Source organism: Pteropus vampyrus, unplaced genomic scaffold (genome assembly GCF_000151845.1).
Source record: "Pteropus vampyrus isolate Shadow unplaced genomic scaffold, Pvam_2.0 Scaffold328, whole genome shotgun sequence".
In the NCBI taxonomy this organism is placed as follows: domain Eukaryota; kingdom Metazoa; phylum Chordata; class Mammalia; order Chiroptera; family Pteropodidae; genus Pteropus; species Pteropus vampyrus.
The window spans coordinates 653,526-670,243 of NW_011889109.1; the positions used below are offsets into that span (position 1 = coordinate 653,526).

The 16,718-nt window shown below is 36.0% G+C and overlaps 1 protein-coding gene across 6 annotated transcripts in view; it reads right to left on the reverse strand.

Moving 5' to 3' along the window:
• Window positions 1-16,401, reverse strand: part of ZNF420 (zinc finger protein 420) — a 51,177-nt gene extending 34,776 nt beyond the window's left edge. The window contains exons 1-4 of one of the 6 annotated variants that reach the window (XM_011378040.2): window positions 16,194-16,401; window positions 14,602-14,652; window positions 937-957; window positions 695-783 (exon numbers count right to left, since the gene is read on the reverse strand). In XM_011378040.2, the coding sequence (XP_011376342.1) occupies window positions 695-703 (9 nt within the window). In that variant the 5' untranslated portion in view covers window positions 704-783; window positions 937-957; window positions 14,602-14,652; window positions 16,194-16,401. Of the gene's footprint in view, window positions 1-694; window positions 784-854; window positions 958-14,601; window positions 14,653-16,193 lie in introns of all 6 variants that reach the window. The other 5 variants (XM_011378038.2, XM_011378039.2, XM_011378042.2 and 2 more) reach the window with 5 other exon arrangements.
• Window positions 16,402-16,718: the final 317 nt, after the last annotated feature.

The window sequence follows — 16,718 nt, forward strand, 5'->3', positions numbered from 1 at the left end:
AAAACAGGTTATACAAAAAACCATAAGCATTTCTTGCTTTAGGGAGTTTATATTTCTCAACAAATTTTACATGTGAATAATGATCATTATTGTTACTATTAATCATATAAATATACCTTGGTCTTGTTCTAAGCAATAGAAAGATGGAAAAGATAATCCAAACTTACACATTTAAGATTAGCATATAACATTGAATCTAAAAAGGAACCATATTATTGTACCAATTATGGATTCCCAGGAAGATCTCTGATCTCTCTGTATTTAATTCCTAATCACGTTCCCAACCTTAAAAGCTTATGGCATAGGTTCTTGCCATGTATGGATACTAAGCAGTCAAGACTAACTCCTATCTTGCCTAACTGAGAAACTTACATCTAAAGAGAAGTTCAAAGTTTTCTCATGTGTGGTACCATTTAACATCCTTCTTTATCTTCTAAAATCGGGAAGTCTGCTTTTGTTCTATCAGTGCTCCTGGTCAAAGATGCTCAATGGATTTTTGAATAAGGATATGAATATAGGTTAGATTAAAAAGACATTCTTAGGGAAGGCATTATCACTTATAAGAATGGAATAAACCAAGGAGCACATTCCTGAGTTGGGTCAGTTAGAAAGGAAGTCTCAGGAATAAGGAATGCAAACATGTACATACTCTATAAAAAACGACTTAAGAGGGCACAAGAAAACACTAATTTACCTGAGCCATGGTTTTTAGAGCTGCAAGAAATGATCAGTCCTGTTCTGGATTCATATCTTAGAGAAGCACAGAATCTGAAAAAGGCAGTGCTGGGAAGGAGAATACAGAACCATGAGACCATGCTCTTTATAAATCTCCAAATGAGTTAAGTTAGAATTACCTTGGTTGCTCTCTTCTTCTGCTTCTTGCTCCCATTCCCAAAATACACACTAAGCAGGGGGAATATAGGTGGTGGTTCTTACCCCTGTCAAACTCAGTGCTCTCTATATACAAAAAGAAAATATTTATAAAAACTTCTCTATCATTTCTAAAATGAAAATTGTAGATAATGTGACACACTTATATACGTTATGGCAAAAACAGAGATAATGACCAACTGTTATATTTCAAAATATTGATGATCATACATACTACAGAAGGCACAAAAAATTAAATACTTATGCTTACAACTACTTAAAATGAACAAATTTAGATTTATAAAATAACAACGTTCAACTGAGTATTGCCGAAATATTTTATTTATATTTGACATTTTGAAATAAAGCCTACATGTTGTGTGAATGTGTATGTACAAATGTGTAGAATAAGTGAAATTCATTATCTATAAATGCAAGCATTTGTGTTGCCATTAGTGCCATGATTATTTAAAATTGTTTTTAAAAATCTCAGTAAATTTCTGCATAAAACAAAGTACAAACTTTCTCAAACAAACTATAGTACCATTCCTGAAACATTCAGCTAATAGTAAAACTGTGCAATAATGTAAAATAAATTCAGCAGTTTGAAAAAAAATCCTGTAAAATATGCTTTATGTGAGAGGTTCTAGACCCACATAATTATAAACACATTTTCCCCCAAGCTATGCTCGTCATTTTGCAAGTCATAGAATAATTCTTTGTTGTGCACTGCAGTAGATCTAGATCAGAAGCTGGCCAACTACTGCCTACCAACTATTTTTTGTAAATAAAGCTTTATTGGAATACCTCTACACTCATTTGTTTATTATATATTGTCTTTGGTTATTTTCACAATAAGTGGCAGTTGACTAGCTATAAGAGATTATATTGCTCAGAAAGCCTAAAATATTTACCACCTATCCCTTCATAGAAAAGCTGTATAACCTATGATCTAGGTCCATGGCTTGCTTCAGTCTTTCAAAAGCCAGAAGCCTTCACTCTCTGCTCAGTTATTTTAACATTCAAAAGCACCCAGATATATTTCTAAAACATCTTTTAGGGAGAGTCACTGCTCTTACAGAGAATCATTGATATAGATGCTCAATAAATATTTAATTAGAAATTCCACTTCTTCCAGATATTGGAAAGGTACAATAATTGTGCCCATTCTAAGAATCAAAAATAATTCATTTAAGATGAAAAATCATAATTCCTTTTAAATTCATCACAGAGCTGAAGACAAAAAGAAATTTAAATGAACTAAATTCCAAAAAGTGCCAACCTCTTCTTAAGAGATATAGATGCTCCCATACCTGGCAGGGCTTAACCTACATTACAATTACTTTAAATAGTCCAATCATTCCAGTAAAGAGACAATGTCAACATAAGATAAAAAAGCAAGTTCCAACTATATGCTCTTTACAAAAAATGCACAGATGGGTTGAAAGTAAAATGGTAGAGAAAAATATACCTCACAAACACTAAGCATAAGAAAGCTTGTGTACTTGTATTAATATAAGGCAAAATAGACTTCAAGATGAAGAATAATACTAAAGAGGCTAAATTCATCAAGAAGACACACTAATCTTAAATGTATAGAGATTTAACAACAAAGCATCAAATATATAAAGCAAAAATTGACAGAACTAAAGGAAGAAATATACAAATCCACAGATTTGGAATTTTAACATCTTTCAGTAACTGTCAGAACAAGTAGATTTTTTAAAATTAGTAATGATATAGAGGATTTATATAACATTATCAAAGTACCTTGATATAACTGATACTGTGGCAGCCTGACCCTGCCAGGCCATTTCCTGCTCGAACAAGTTCGTTCCTGACTGCCCTCCCACCCGCAAGGACTCTCTGGCTGATGTCAGTTTTCTCATAGCTTGCCAACCAATGTTCTTCCTTATATCTGTAGCTGTGTAGGAATGACAAGACTGTATAAAACTGCCCATTTTGTTACAATCGGGGCTCAGCCTTCGGAAAAGAATCCGCTGAGCTTGTGCTGGCATTAATAAATGCTGCTTCCTGTCGATAGCCTTGGGGTCTCGTCTCTCTGTTCAAGAATCTCGCAACATTTCTATACCCAACAGTCAAGATATGAGCTGACCTGCCAGTTGTCAGAAAAGCTGATTAAGACAACAAGGCAAAAGGAAAGTAACAGTCAAGCCTTTAATCAATTACTAATCACTTCATGTAAGCAAGAGAAAGCACTGACTCTCCCACAGCACCTAGAGAAGGTCAGGATCAGCACAAATGTGGGGAATCATCTCAGTGCCAAGCAAGTATCAAACAAAAGGTTCCTCCCATTTCATGGACCAGGGCCACTGAGAGGGAGATGGGAGAAGGGCTAGGAGTAGAAAAGAACTGAGTACTAAGTGGAGCAAAAGTGTATTCAAGTTTTCCCCCTTACCTTTAATAAGTAACTCTCGGCAGAGGTTCCTGATAAAGAAAGAGGTAACCTAATGGAGGTAGTTGGGCTAGGAATGCAGATATTCTTAAAAGCATGTGGCCGGGGGTGGGGGAGGGGGGCTGAGACCTTGACTACAGCTCTCTTAGATTACAATGTAATGGCTATGCACTAATCTGATGTGGGGAGGTAACAAGTATCAAAAATATTTTAAAACAGAATCATACAGATTATATTTTCTGGTCTTTGTCTATACATTATTATACTAGAAACCAATAATAATAAGAGGTCTAGAAGAATCTCCAAATATTTGCAAATTAAGCACATTTCTAAATAACCCATAAGAAGAAATCACAAAACATTAGAGAATATGTTAAAATGAAAACATAACTTATCAAATTTTGTGGGCTGTAGCAAAAGCAGCACTTAAAGAAAAATTTATAGCTTTAAATGTTTATATTAGAAAAGAGGAAGATGTAACATCAATGACTTAGGCTCCCACCTTAAGGAGCTGAAAAAAAAAGTGAAGCCCAAAGTAGAAGAAAAAACATAATAAAACAAAATCCACAATATAAAATAGATTTCAATAGACAATATCAACAAAGTCAAAAATAGGTTCATTAAAAAGATTCATATACAGTTGGCCTTCCATATCCACAGGTTCGCATCTGTGGATTCGACCAACCTTCAACCAAACGTGGATCGAAAACATTTGGAAAAAAAAGTTACATTGGTGCTAACATGTACTATTAGATTAGGCCTACAATAGTTGTGTCTGTACTGAACATGCACAGAATTGCCTAATATTAAAGGAATTGAATTTTGGTAAAATAAAACGTCCTGCCCACAGAGATGGTCCACATGGCTTCATCAGTAAGTCCTATCAACATTAAAAAGGCTTTCTCAAATTTTTTCAGAAAATAGGAAAAGAAGAACACTCTCTTCTACATTTTGAAGCTAAATAACCATGACACCAAAACCTGACAAAAATATTACAAGAAAAAAAAAGAGAGTTCAATATTTCTCATGAACATAAATGTGCAAAAAAACTGATATAGTATCAAACTGAATCCATTTGACTTTAGAACCATGAGTTCTTATATAAGACAAAAATAAATCAAGATTTTTAAAAAGTCCCTAATAACCAAAAGTAAACACACTTATCTGTTCATAATACTAACAAGGTAAATAAAGAAAGGAAGTGGTTATTTCAAGGAGCTTTAAAATAAGTCATTTACTAGCAGTTACCAGAGGGTGAGAGGAGGGCAGTGGGGGGAGGTGGACGGGGGTTGGGGGGGAGATTTAAATCATTTCTTCTATTAAAAAATTAATTAATTTAAAAAAATAAAATAAAATAACAGTCATTTGACATTAGATCCCTAGTGGTATATAACCTACAGGCAAAATAACTACAAACTTTCTCAATAATTACACTGCTACATAATATTAGCATTGTTAATCTAAAATATATATTCTGAAATGATTACGCACATATACAATGAGAATAACACGTGTACATAACTACCTTAATATTAAGAATAAAGATTTTCAGAGCACAAAAAAATCCCCACAAATTTAAAAATTCAAGAAAAACTCTATATAATCTTTAAATTCAACTGGAAATGAAAATAAATAAATTCAATTGGAAATGTCAGCATAAACTCAGGATTTTTCTACTTCTAAAAAATATGTATTTAACCAGCTCTGTAAAGGACTACGAGCAATAACAACCAGAAGCACTGAGAACTTCTACTGTCCTAACTGTGGCTTCTTAAAACCACTTCCTACTAAAAGGAACCAGAGCTACATAGACAAGTGGCTGATTTCATGTTTGGGAGAGGAAAATGTACATGATGAACCTAGAACTTCTTTTCACATCAGAAAGTTTGGAATCTACCAAAGATTATTGAGGTCGTGCCAAAAGGAATTCAAAAAGAGCCAAATCAGAGAGGGTATTAAGAGGATCCCACTGGCCATAGATTGACAATTTGAAGATTAAGAACAATAACTGCTAAGAACTGAAACATATCAAATATATTTAAATCCACAAGTTCATAATAATAACTTAAAAGGAAAACACAAGATAAACTTTGGAAGATGCTGAAAAACAATGAGAATAAAATCAAGCTTTTATCCCATCTTTTTTTACAAAAGCTGTACTTCTGAGTAACCAAGACATTGAGGAGAGAATGGTTCTCTTTACAGAAGTATTCCAGTTCATAAATGCAGGAGAAATGATAGAATGAGAATATCATTTTGTAACTCCTGATAAAATAATGGATTCCAAGCAAAGATGATCAATGGCTGCTAACATTACATAAAGGAAAACAATAAAATATTATGCACTACTTCAATATATATGCATTATATGTGGATTAGTGCAAAACAAACAACACGCGCGCACACACACACACACCCTGAACCTGATGAAGCCTCTAGAATTAAATACCAGTTTATCAGAAATACAGGGTTAGAGAAACATGTTAAATAATACCACATATAGACAATCTACGAAATCCAGATTATTAGTAACTGTGAGAAAACTCTTTCTGGAACTGCAAAAAATGACGGAAAGATTTAAGAAATATCACACTATTATACTAAATAGATATTGTTTGGATATTGATTCTAACAAATCATATAAAACTATGGACAATGGGGAAAATCTGAACACTGGCTATTTCATGACATTAAGAAAGTATCTTTTTTTTAGTGGTGATGATATTGCAGTTATGATTTTTTAAATAAAAAGTTGTATTTACTTAAAGTTCTTTTTATTATTTTTTTTTTAGAAATACATGTTAAAATATTTGTAGATGAAATTAATTGGATTTTACTTCAAGATAGTCAATGTTTTTTGGGAGGGTAGGAAAGGAGTGGCAGAGCTATAGATAAAACATGTTTAGCCATAAACTGATATTTGTTAAAGCTGAGTGATGGGTAGGGTACATTGGGATGCACTACACTACACTTTAGTGTTGTATAAGTTTGAATTTTTCCATAATAAGAAGTTAAAAAAAAGACTTTAAGGACAAGTTCCAAATATGAACGGTGTTTCATTCCAAAGGGTTTTTGAGTAATTGTTATTTTCCTCCTTGTTTGTTTCTTTTTGTATTTTCTAAATTGTGTCAACAAACGTACTACTATGATATCAGAAAACAAGAAAGTAACACCTTCTTGAAATTTTAAAAAACCTGATATGTTTAAAAAACAAGAATTTCTCAGTAAATTCAGAGGAAAAAAAAAAAGTATAAAAATACACTCTAAGACTTTCTTTTCCCATTACATAATAAAGATAGGGAGGGAGAAAAATGAGGAAATGTACCCATTTTATTATTATTACTCAACAGTTGTAATTCAGATAGAATTTATGTCAAAAGAATTAAAATAAACTACAGTAGGCCACTTCTAGAAATTTGCCCCAAAGATAAACCTCTACAAATAGAAACCATACACAGTTATTAACTGCTGCATTATGTAATGACAAAATACTGGGAAAAAAAATAAACAAATGCCCACCAATAGGAGACTGGATGAATAAACTATTACACACTGTATTACACACTGTATTACAAACTGTAGCTATAAAAAAGGATGTGGAAGATGTCTATAGGCTGCTATCCAATGATCTCTGGGATACAGTGAATGTGTGAGGAAAAAAAAAGGAAGGTGCAGAACAGTGTACATAGAATCCTCCCTTTTAATTAAGAATGGAGACAATAAAAAATATATCCTTATACATACCAACACATAAACATATATATCATTTAAAAGAAGAAGATCTAGTGACAACAGAAACACGGCGCATGAGGGGTCCCCTTGATCTATCCCCTGAGACTATAACAAGTTGAACACCTATAATCCAACAGAAGATTCCCAGCCTAACACACAAACGCTTCGGAGAGATTTGCGCATAAAAGCATCTGAAGGTGGGCAAATTGGGGTGAAGAGGGGTGGAGGAAAGGGAGAACAAAGATGGTGCTGCAGGCCCAGTCCGGAGCTTCCTGGGGGACTTGGAGAGAAGGGAGGAATCAGCATATACTAATACTACAACAGAACCCAGTGATCAGGACAGAGACAGAATAGGGATGCGACAGCTGTGTTCTAGAAAGCAGAGTCAGGGAGACTGGCTTCCTCCTCCCACCCTCCCAGAGCTAACAGTGAGTCCCAGCGGAAACTGCAAAAGCAAATGTCGGCTACAGAGCACGGAGTCTGCCCTCTGGAGAACTGAGCCTGAGTGGCAGATGCATACTGCGGCCGGGCTCAGTGACAGGTGGAGATACAGAGGGGAGGCAGCTGAGGCCTAGAAGTCATCTTTACTAGAAGGAAAAGAGCCATAGGCACACCAGCAGCCTCTCCCACCCTGCCACACCCCCACCCATCCAGAGGCACCTGGGACACCTCAGGCAGTACAACACTGCATATGGCTGCTGGGGCAGCACTAGGACTTCAGGGGATTGGAACCCCAACACCCACCACATTCTCCCATGGTGGGTGGAGCCCACCAAGGGTTGCGGTGAGGTAATCCGGTCACAAAGGAGACACACACCTCCTCAGGGAATAAAGGGCATTTTGTTGCCACATAGCAGAGATCTGGGAGTCTTGGGTAGTGCAAGAGGCTTATGGCCACCTATTAGAAAACAAAAGAAAAGCTCTTCTTATCAACATGCTAAAGATGTATCACTGTTAATTACATTTTTTAAAAAGCAGAGTTCATTCCCATAAATGCCTAGGCAGAGAAACAATCAAATACCGTGAATAACCAAGGTGACAAGGCAGCTCAGAAAGAAAATGAAAAATCTCCAGAAAATAAACTTAAAGATATAAAAATATGTGATTTAAATGACAGAGAATTCAAGATTGCAGTTCTGAAAAAATTCAACAAGATGCAAGAAAATCCAGGAAGGCAGTTTAATGAACTCAGTAACAAAATCAATGAACAATAGGAATGCTTTACCAAAGAGATGGCAACTTGAAAAAAAGAACCAAACAGAAATTCTGGAGCTGAGGAATTCAACAAAAGAGATAAAGAATAAAATACTGAGCTTAGGAAATTGAGCTGACTAGATGGAGGAAAGAATTAGTGATATCGAAGACAGGAATCTAGAAATGATGCAGATGGAAGAAGAGAGACCTGAGAGTAAAAAAATGAAATGCTACAAAAACAAAACAAAACAAAACAAAACAAAATCTCTACAAGAACTATCTGTCTCCATCAAAAAGAACTATATAAGAACAATGGGTATACCAGAAGAGGAGAGGGTGAAGGGAACAGAGAGCCTATTCAAAGCAATAGTGGACAAGAACTTCTCAAACCCACAAATCCAACAAGCCAACAGAACACCTAATTATCTCAATACAAAAAGGCCTTCTCCAAGGTATATTATATTAGAACTGTCAAAAATTAATGATAAAGAATTCTCAAGGCAGTCAGGAAAAAGTAGACAGTAACCTATAAAGGAAAATGCATTAGATTATCATCAGATTTTTAAGCAGAAACTCTACAAGCTAGGAGAAAGTGGAATCAAATATTCACATTATCAAAAAAGATAAATTACCAGCCAAGAATAATATATCCAGCAAAGTTCTCTTTTAGATATGAAGGACAAATAAAGACCTTTTCAGAAATACAGAAGCTGAGGGAATTTTCTACCACAAGACCTGCATTACAGGAAATTCTGAAGAAGGTTACTACCAGAAACAAAAAGACAAAAAGATACAAAACTCTGAGTAAGATGACAGGTGGACAGAAACAGGAAATTACAACCCTTGTTCAAAATAGGGTATCATAAACTTAAATATTACATAATGGTTAAAGGAGATAGAAAACATTTTAAAAAAAGAAGACAATAGCTACTGCAACTCAGGAATGGACTCACAGCATAAATAGGGATAATTTGAGTAAGAAAAACAGAAAAGGGTAGGGAGTAAAGGTCAGAATTTGCAAAGGGTAATGGACATAAGAATCACACAAAAGAAAAAGTACTACTGTATACACGAAACTTTTTTTTGCATAAACCTAAAGGTAACCACACACAAAATATCCAGAATTGAGATACGTAACATAAAAAAAGAAGGAACGGAGGGAAAAATCATAGAATATCAACAAACTAAAATAACAGACAGAAACGCAAGAGCAGAGATACAAGGGAGACATGGAGCTATCAGAAAACAAAAGATAAAATGGCTATAGGAAAACCTCATATATCAATAAACACCTTAAATGCAAATGGGCTGAACTTACCAATAAAAAGGCACAGAGTAGCAGACTGGATCTAAAAAGCAAAACCCAACCATATGCTGCCTTGAAGAGAAACATCTGAGCTGTAAGGACAAATATAGACTCAAAGTAAAAGGGTGGACAACGATACTCCAAGCAAACGGCAGCCAGGGAAAAGTGGGAGTAACTGTACTTATATCTAATGAAACAGATTTCAAGATAAAAAAGGTAACGAGAGACAAAGAAGGACATGTCATAATGATAAAGGGGAATATACCTCAAGAAGACATAATACTTATTATCTATGCTCCCAATTAGGGAGCCCCAAAATATATAAAGCAATTATTAACAGAACTAAAGAGAGAAACTGACAAAAACACAATTATAGCAGGGGACCTAAATACTCCACCGTCAACTGTGGATAGATTATCCAAACAGAAAATCAATAAGAGAATATCAACCTAAAATGACACATTAGACTAATTGGATATAATTGACATTGACATTTACAGAGCCTTTCATCCCAAAACACCAGATTATACGTTCTTCTCTAGTGCATGTGGAACATTCTCAAGGATAGGCAATATGCTGGGACACAAAACTAGCCTCAACAAATACAAGAAGAGTGAAATCATACCAAGCATATTTTCCAATCGCAATGTTCTGAAACTGGAGATTGGCTGCAAAAATAAAGAAGAAAAACCACAAGTACCTGGAGATTAACCTGGAGATGCTACTAAAGAACCATTGGGTCAAAGAAAAAATAAAAAGAGAGATCAAGAGGTACATAGAAACAAATGAGAACAAAAATACAACATGTCAAAATTTCTGGGATACAGCAAAAGTGGTAATAAGAGGAAAGTTCATATCATTACAGGCCTATCTCAAAAAACAAGATCCCAAATAAACAATCTAACATTACATCTTTAAAAACTAGAAGAACAAATGAAGCCCAGAGTCGGTAGAGAAATAATAAAAAGAGCAGAATTAAATGAAACAGAACAAAAAGACAACAGAAAAAAATTAATGTGACAAAGAACTGGTTCTTTGAAAAGATCAATAAAATTGACACCCCTTGACTAGATACACCAAGGAAAAAAGAGAAAAGACACAAATCTTCAAAATCAGAAATGAAAGAGAAGTTAGGACAGATATCACCGAAATATAAAAAAATCAAAAAATTCTATGAAAGATCCTATACCACCAAAGTCAATATCTCTGATGAAATGGACAAGTTCTTAGAAATATACAACCTTCATCAAATGAATCACAAAGAACTGGAAAATATAAATAGACCGATCAACAGTAAGGAAATTGAAATAATCACCAAATCCTTCCAAAAAGTAAAATTCCAGGACCAGATGGCTTCACTAATGATTTCTACCAAACAAAGACAATTTAATACAAACTTCCAAAAAACTGAAGAAGCAATACTTACTAACTCATTTTATGAGGCTGACATTATCCTGATACCAAAACCTGATAAGAACAACACATAAAAAGAAAACTATAGACCAACATCTCTGATGAATACAGAAGCAAAAATCCTGAACGAAACACAAGTAAATTGAATAAAACAATACATTAAAAAGATTATACATCACAATCAAGTGGGGTTCATTCCAGGGGCACAGGAATGATTCGACATATGCAAATTGATAAATGTGATACACCACATAAACAAAATAAAGGCTGAAAATCACATGATCATATCAATAGATGCAGAAAAAGCATTTGACAAAATACAACATCCATTTATGATTAAAACACTTAATAAAATGGATATAGAAGGAAAACACCTCAACAAAATAAAGGCCATATATGACAAACCTTCAGCTAATATCATCCTTAATGGCGAAAAACTAAAAACGTTCCCTTGAAGATCAAGAATAAGATAAAAATGCCTGCTCTCACCTCTCTTATTCAATATTGTTTGGAAGTTCTAGATAGAACAATCAGGCAAGAGAAAGAAATAAAAGGCATCCAAATAGAGAATGAAGAAGTCAAATTGTCACTTTTTGCAGATGACATGATTCTTTACATAGAAAACCCTAAAGAACTCCACTGAAAAACTATCAGAAATAAATAAAGTTGCAGGACACACAATCAATGTACAAAAATCCATTGCATTCCTATATGCTACCAATGAAATTCCAGAAAAAAAGAATGAGAAAAGCAATTCCTTTTGCAATTGCAACAAAATAAAATACCTAGGAAGAAAAAACTTAACAAAGCATGTGAAGGACCAATACACTGAAAACTACAAAACATTATTAAAAGAAATTTAATAAATTTCTTTTATTAAAGAAATGAAATGAAAAGATATTTCATGTTCATGGATTGGAAGAACCAAGATAGTTAAAATGGCCATATTACCCAAAGCAATATACAGATTTAAATGCAACAATCAAAATCCCAATGGCATTTTTTAGAGCAATAGAACAAAATCATCAGATTTGTATGGAATCACAGAAGACCCTAAATAGAGAAAGCAATCCTGAGAAAAAGAACACAGCCCGATGTATCACACTGCCTGACTTCAAATCATATTACAAAGCAACAATAATCAAAATGGCATAACACTGGCAGAAAAACAGACAGATGAGTGGAACAGAACTGAGAGCCCAGAAGTAAACCCACATATGGGCAAATAATTTTCAATAAAGGAGCCAAAAACATGCAACGGAGAAAGGAAATTCTCTTCAATAAATGGTGCTGGGAAAAATGAAAAGCCACATGCAGAAGAATGAAAGTAGACTGCTATCTGTCAACATACACCAAAATTAACTCAAAATGGACAAAAGACCTAAATATAAGACCTGGAATAATAAATTGCATAGAAGAAAACATAGGTACTGAACTCGTGGACCTTGGATTTAGAGAGGATTTTATGAATTTGACCTCAAAGGCAAGGGAAGTGAAAGCTAAAATAAATGACTAGAACTACATCAAACTAAAAAGCTTCTGCACAGCAAAAGAAACCATTGACAAGACAAAAAGGCAACTGTCCAAATGAGAGAATATATTTGCAAACAACAACTCCGATAAGGGCCTACTATCCAAAATCCATAAAGAACTCATACAACTCAACAACAGAAACAAATAATCCAATAAAAAATGGGCAGAGGATCTAAACGGACACTTCTCCCAAGACATACAAATGGCCAAGAGATATATGAAAAGATGCTCGACTTCATTAGCTATTAGAGAATTGCAAATCAAAATCACAATGAGATACTACCTCACACCTGTTAGAATGGCTATTATCAACACAACAATAACAAATGTTGGCAAGGTTGGTGGGAAAAAAGAACACTTATACCCTGCTGGTGGGAATGTAAATTGGTACAGCCACTATGGAAATCAGTAGAAGGCTCCTTAAAAAGTTAGGAATAGAATTACCATATGACCCAGCAATCCCTCTTCTGGATATCTACCCCCAAAATTTGAAAACATTTATCTGTAAAGGTATATACACCCAATGTTCATTACAGCATTATTTGCGGTGGCTAAGACATGGAATCAACTGAAGTGCCCTTTGACAGATAATTGGATAACGAAGATATAGCTACAATGGAATATTACTCAGCCATAAGAAAAAATGAAATACTGCCATTTGGGACAACATGGATAGCTCTTGAGATCATCATGCTAAGTGAAATAAGTCAGATAGAAAAAGTTAAGAACCATATGATTTCACTACATGTGAGAAATAAAAGTGAAAGCAACAAATGAACAAGACAAACAAAAACTCATAGACACAGACAGTGGATTAGTGGTTAGTAGAGAGAAAGGGGGGAGGAAAGGAGGTAGATAAGGGTAAAGGAAGTCTTATATATGGTGATGGAAGGAAATTTAACTTTGGGTGGTGAACAGATAATGCTATACACATATGATGTATTATTGAATTGTACACTTGAAACCTATATAATTTTATTGTCACTTCAATAAATTTAATTAACAATAAATATATAAGTAAATAAATAAATAAATGAAAAATGGAAGAGTAAACCAAAGACAATTACAGGGTCAGAAACCAGGTCGAGGGACAACAATGGACACCCGACTTCTCTGAATTCACCTTGTTAATTAAAAATAAAATTAAATCAAAGCAGAGGGAAAACAATTTCTAAAAGCAGAAGCAAGATGAAACAATGAGCCTCTGTCTCTCAAGGTGGTGGCTTAACTATATGAGAGGTGTTATTTTACGTGACTTTAAAAACCCATTAAGTTGATTATAGATCCCTAGTAGGTTACATACTACTGAACTCCAGAAGGTCTTGATCATTTTTCTCTATTTATATGGTTAGTTATTTTGAAACTCTCTCTCTCAATCCAAAAGGGAGAAAAGGAGGAAAAGGGAATAAAGAACAGATGGGACAAATATAAAACGAATGACAAGATGTGTTCTCTGAACACAATGGAATGAAATTAGAAATCAGTAACAGAAGGATCTCTGGATGATCTGCAAAATATTTGAAAGCTAAGTAACATATTTCTAATAACTCATAAGTCAAAGAAGAAATCAAAAGGCAAATTAGAAAGGATTTTGAAACGATATTGTAATAACTATGTACGGTGCCAAGTAAGTATTAGACTTATTGGGGGGAATCACTTCGTAAATTGTATAAATGTCTAACTACTATGCTGTAAACCTGAAACTTATATAAAATAATACTGAATGTCAAAAATGTGATTTAAAAAAATTTTTAAAGAAAAAAAGAAAGAATACGTATAATAAGATTGGCAAGTGATTGTTTTTAAGCTGGGCATATGATGGCTCATACTTTTGTGTACATTTGAAAACTTTAAAAAGTTAAAACAATGCTGCTATGTCAGAAATAACACAAGATTACCTCCTTTTTAAATCTATGAACAGCATATCCATTCTTCCTCAATTTAAACACTACGAGATGCATCTATCACAATTAACTGCACATATTCCTTGCTCCCAAGCTATAGAAAATTGCCTTGCCCCTCTATTATTCGAAAAGGCTTAGCTAGGAAACTTCAGAAAGAAAACAAAGATTCCTATGTCCTGAAAAAAAAAAAAAACAAAGACATTTGAGGAAACAGAGAATAAACATCTACTCACCTTGGACTCTGCTTCTGAATCTGTAACAGCCATTTTTTCCTCCTCTGGCCCCTACTCTCAGGAAAAGAAAATGGAATTATGAGATACTAGGCCTTTCTTAGGGTATATCCTAAATTAGAACACATCCTCTTCTTCTCCCCAAATCTTCCACCAATCTACCCCTCAGTTAACAGAAGGAGGTCAGAAGGAGACTAGAACAGTTCTGCACTTTCTGTATCCAAAAGTACCAAGATCACAGCTGTCTTGGGCTAGAATTTATTTGTGTATTCAGAGTTATCTACTGGAGACAGAGCCCTGCAGTGGAGTGCTGTAGGTTCTGAAGTGTGTGGCTTGCTTCCTTTAGCACATTCTCTGAAAGAACGCCTACTCCCAGAACCCTATTACATTTACAAGTGGCCTGTCTTTAAGGTGCTATCAGCTCTAAAATTCTCATCTCAAGACCAGGTCTGTGTCTTAGAAATAATACATGTATTCTTCATTCATTGGCTCAAATTTCTGACTTCCTTCCTGTCACTTCTTGCATCCAATACGCTTAAGGCTATAAGGTGAGAAGGCACCAGAAAGCATCAGGGAACCTACAAATACAATCCCAGGGTGAAACTAAGGATGAATACAGAAAAAAAAGCAATCAACACAGGCCATGTGTGTATGGGGGAAGGGAGAAGGGTAGTCTTTGTGGTTAGAAGAGAAAGAAGTCGAGTCTTCAAGGGAGGACAAAGCCACATGGGACTCATGATCCACAGGCAGGCTCAGCCCCAGAATGAACCGCATAAATACCAAAACACAGTTTTACCTCTGTACCCATTAAACCCCCATATGGACACAGACTATAAAATATACAACTGATGTTACAAAGTCACACAATCATATTTCTACAATCACACAGAGTCACAAACATCACGTTAATGCTACACTGTCACACCATCTAGTCTTAAACAAAATCCAGTCATACACAGAGCATACACAGAACCCCACTCAAACGCTTCCAAGCAACCTGTCAGGGACACACATGGCCAAAAATACCCTTTCACAGTAGCATTTTTACTCTCTTCAGTCATGGAAATGGCACACACACACAGCCCCATATACAGGACACACACAGTCATCCAATCAGATAGTCAGAAAAACAAAATCAAGTACCAGGTCAAGAAAACAAGGTCACAAACATGTCACAGCAACGCTCATAACCCCTCAAAGTCACGGGCAAACTCCAGTAATACACTCTATACACAGTCACATATACAACCTCAAAGTGACACAAGAACATCTAAACACCCTGTCACAACAGCACCGTCGCATGCTTCACAGACACAAGCAACCCCAGTTATACACGCGGTACACACAATCACAAAAGCACATTCCCAGTCAGGTAAGCACGCGACACAAACACACTGTCACAGCAGTTTTATCAACACCTCAGAGTCACAAACAACTCATACTCACACTCACGCTTAAACACAAAACCACAGTAACACACGCTCATTCACCAAAAGTCACCAACACTAGTCAGACTTGACCCATAACACAAATCCGTAGGCGACACGGCTACACCAGCGATTCCAGCGACGCTTTATCCGAGCATTTCCGCCCACCTCAACAGACGGTACACCTCAAGGTCCAGAGCCTGGCGCCCGAGCTTCAGGCCGATTTCGGGTACGCGGGCTCAACCGGAGCCGGCCCAAGCCTCTCCACAGACACAGCTCTCTCCCCACGCGAGTTCCCCAAATCTCGCGAACCAACGGAAATGAAGCCGCGTTAGGAACCGGTGGCTCTGGGAAACGTAGTCCAACATTTCCTCCGGGAAGGCTGTGGTGGGCGGACCAAGGCCCAAGGGCCGACCGGGAGATTTTTGGGAGTGGCCACCGGCGCCCAGAGCGCAGGCGTCGGGAGTGCGCTGCTGGGGCGGATAGGGCCCGAAACCTGCAGTGTGGGTGGTACCGGGCCCTACCGGATCAGGAGAGGGTGGGACTGGCCGGCAGGGCAGGTGTAGGGGAGGAGCTGGAGCTGGGCGGGGACCGAGCCTCTGACAGGCGTGAGATCCTTTGTGTACCTTGCAGGACCTTTGGTGATTTTGAGTGTCTGTGAGGCACGCGAAATGTCCGATGGACTGAGTCCCT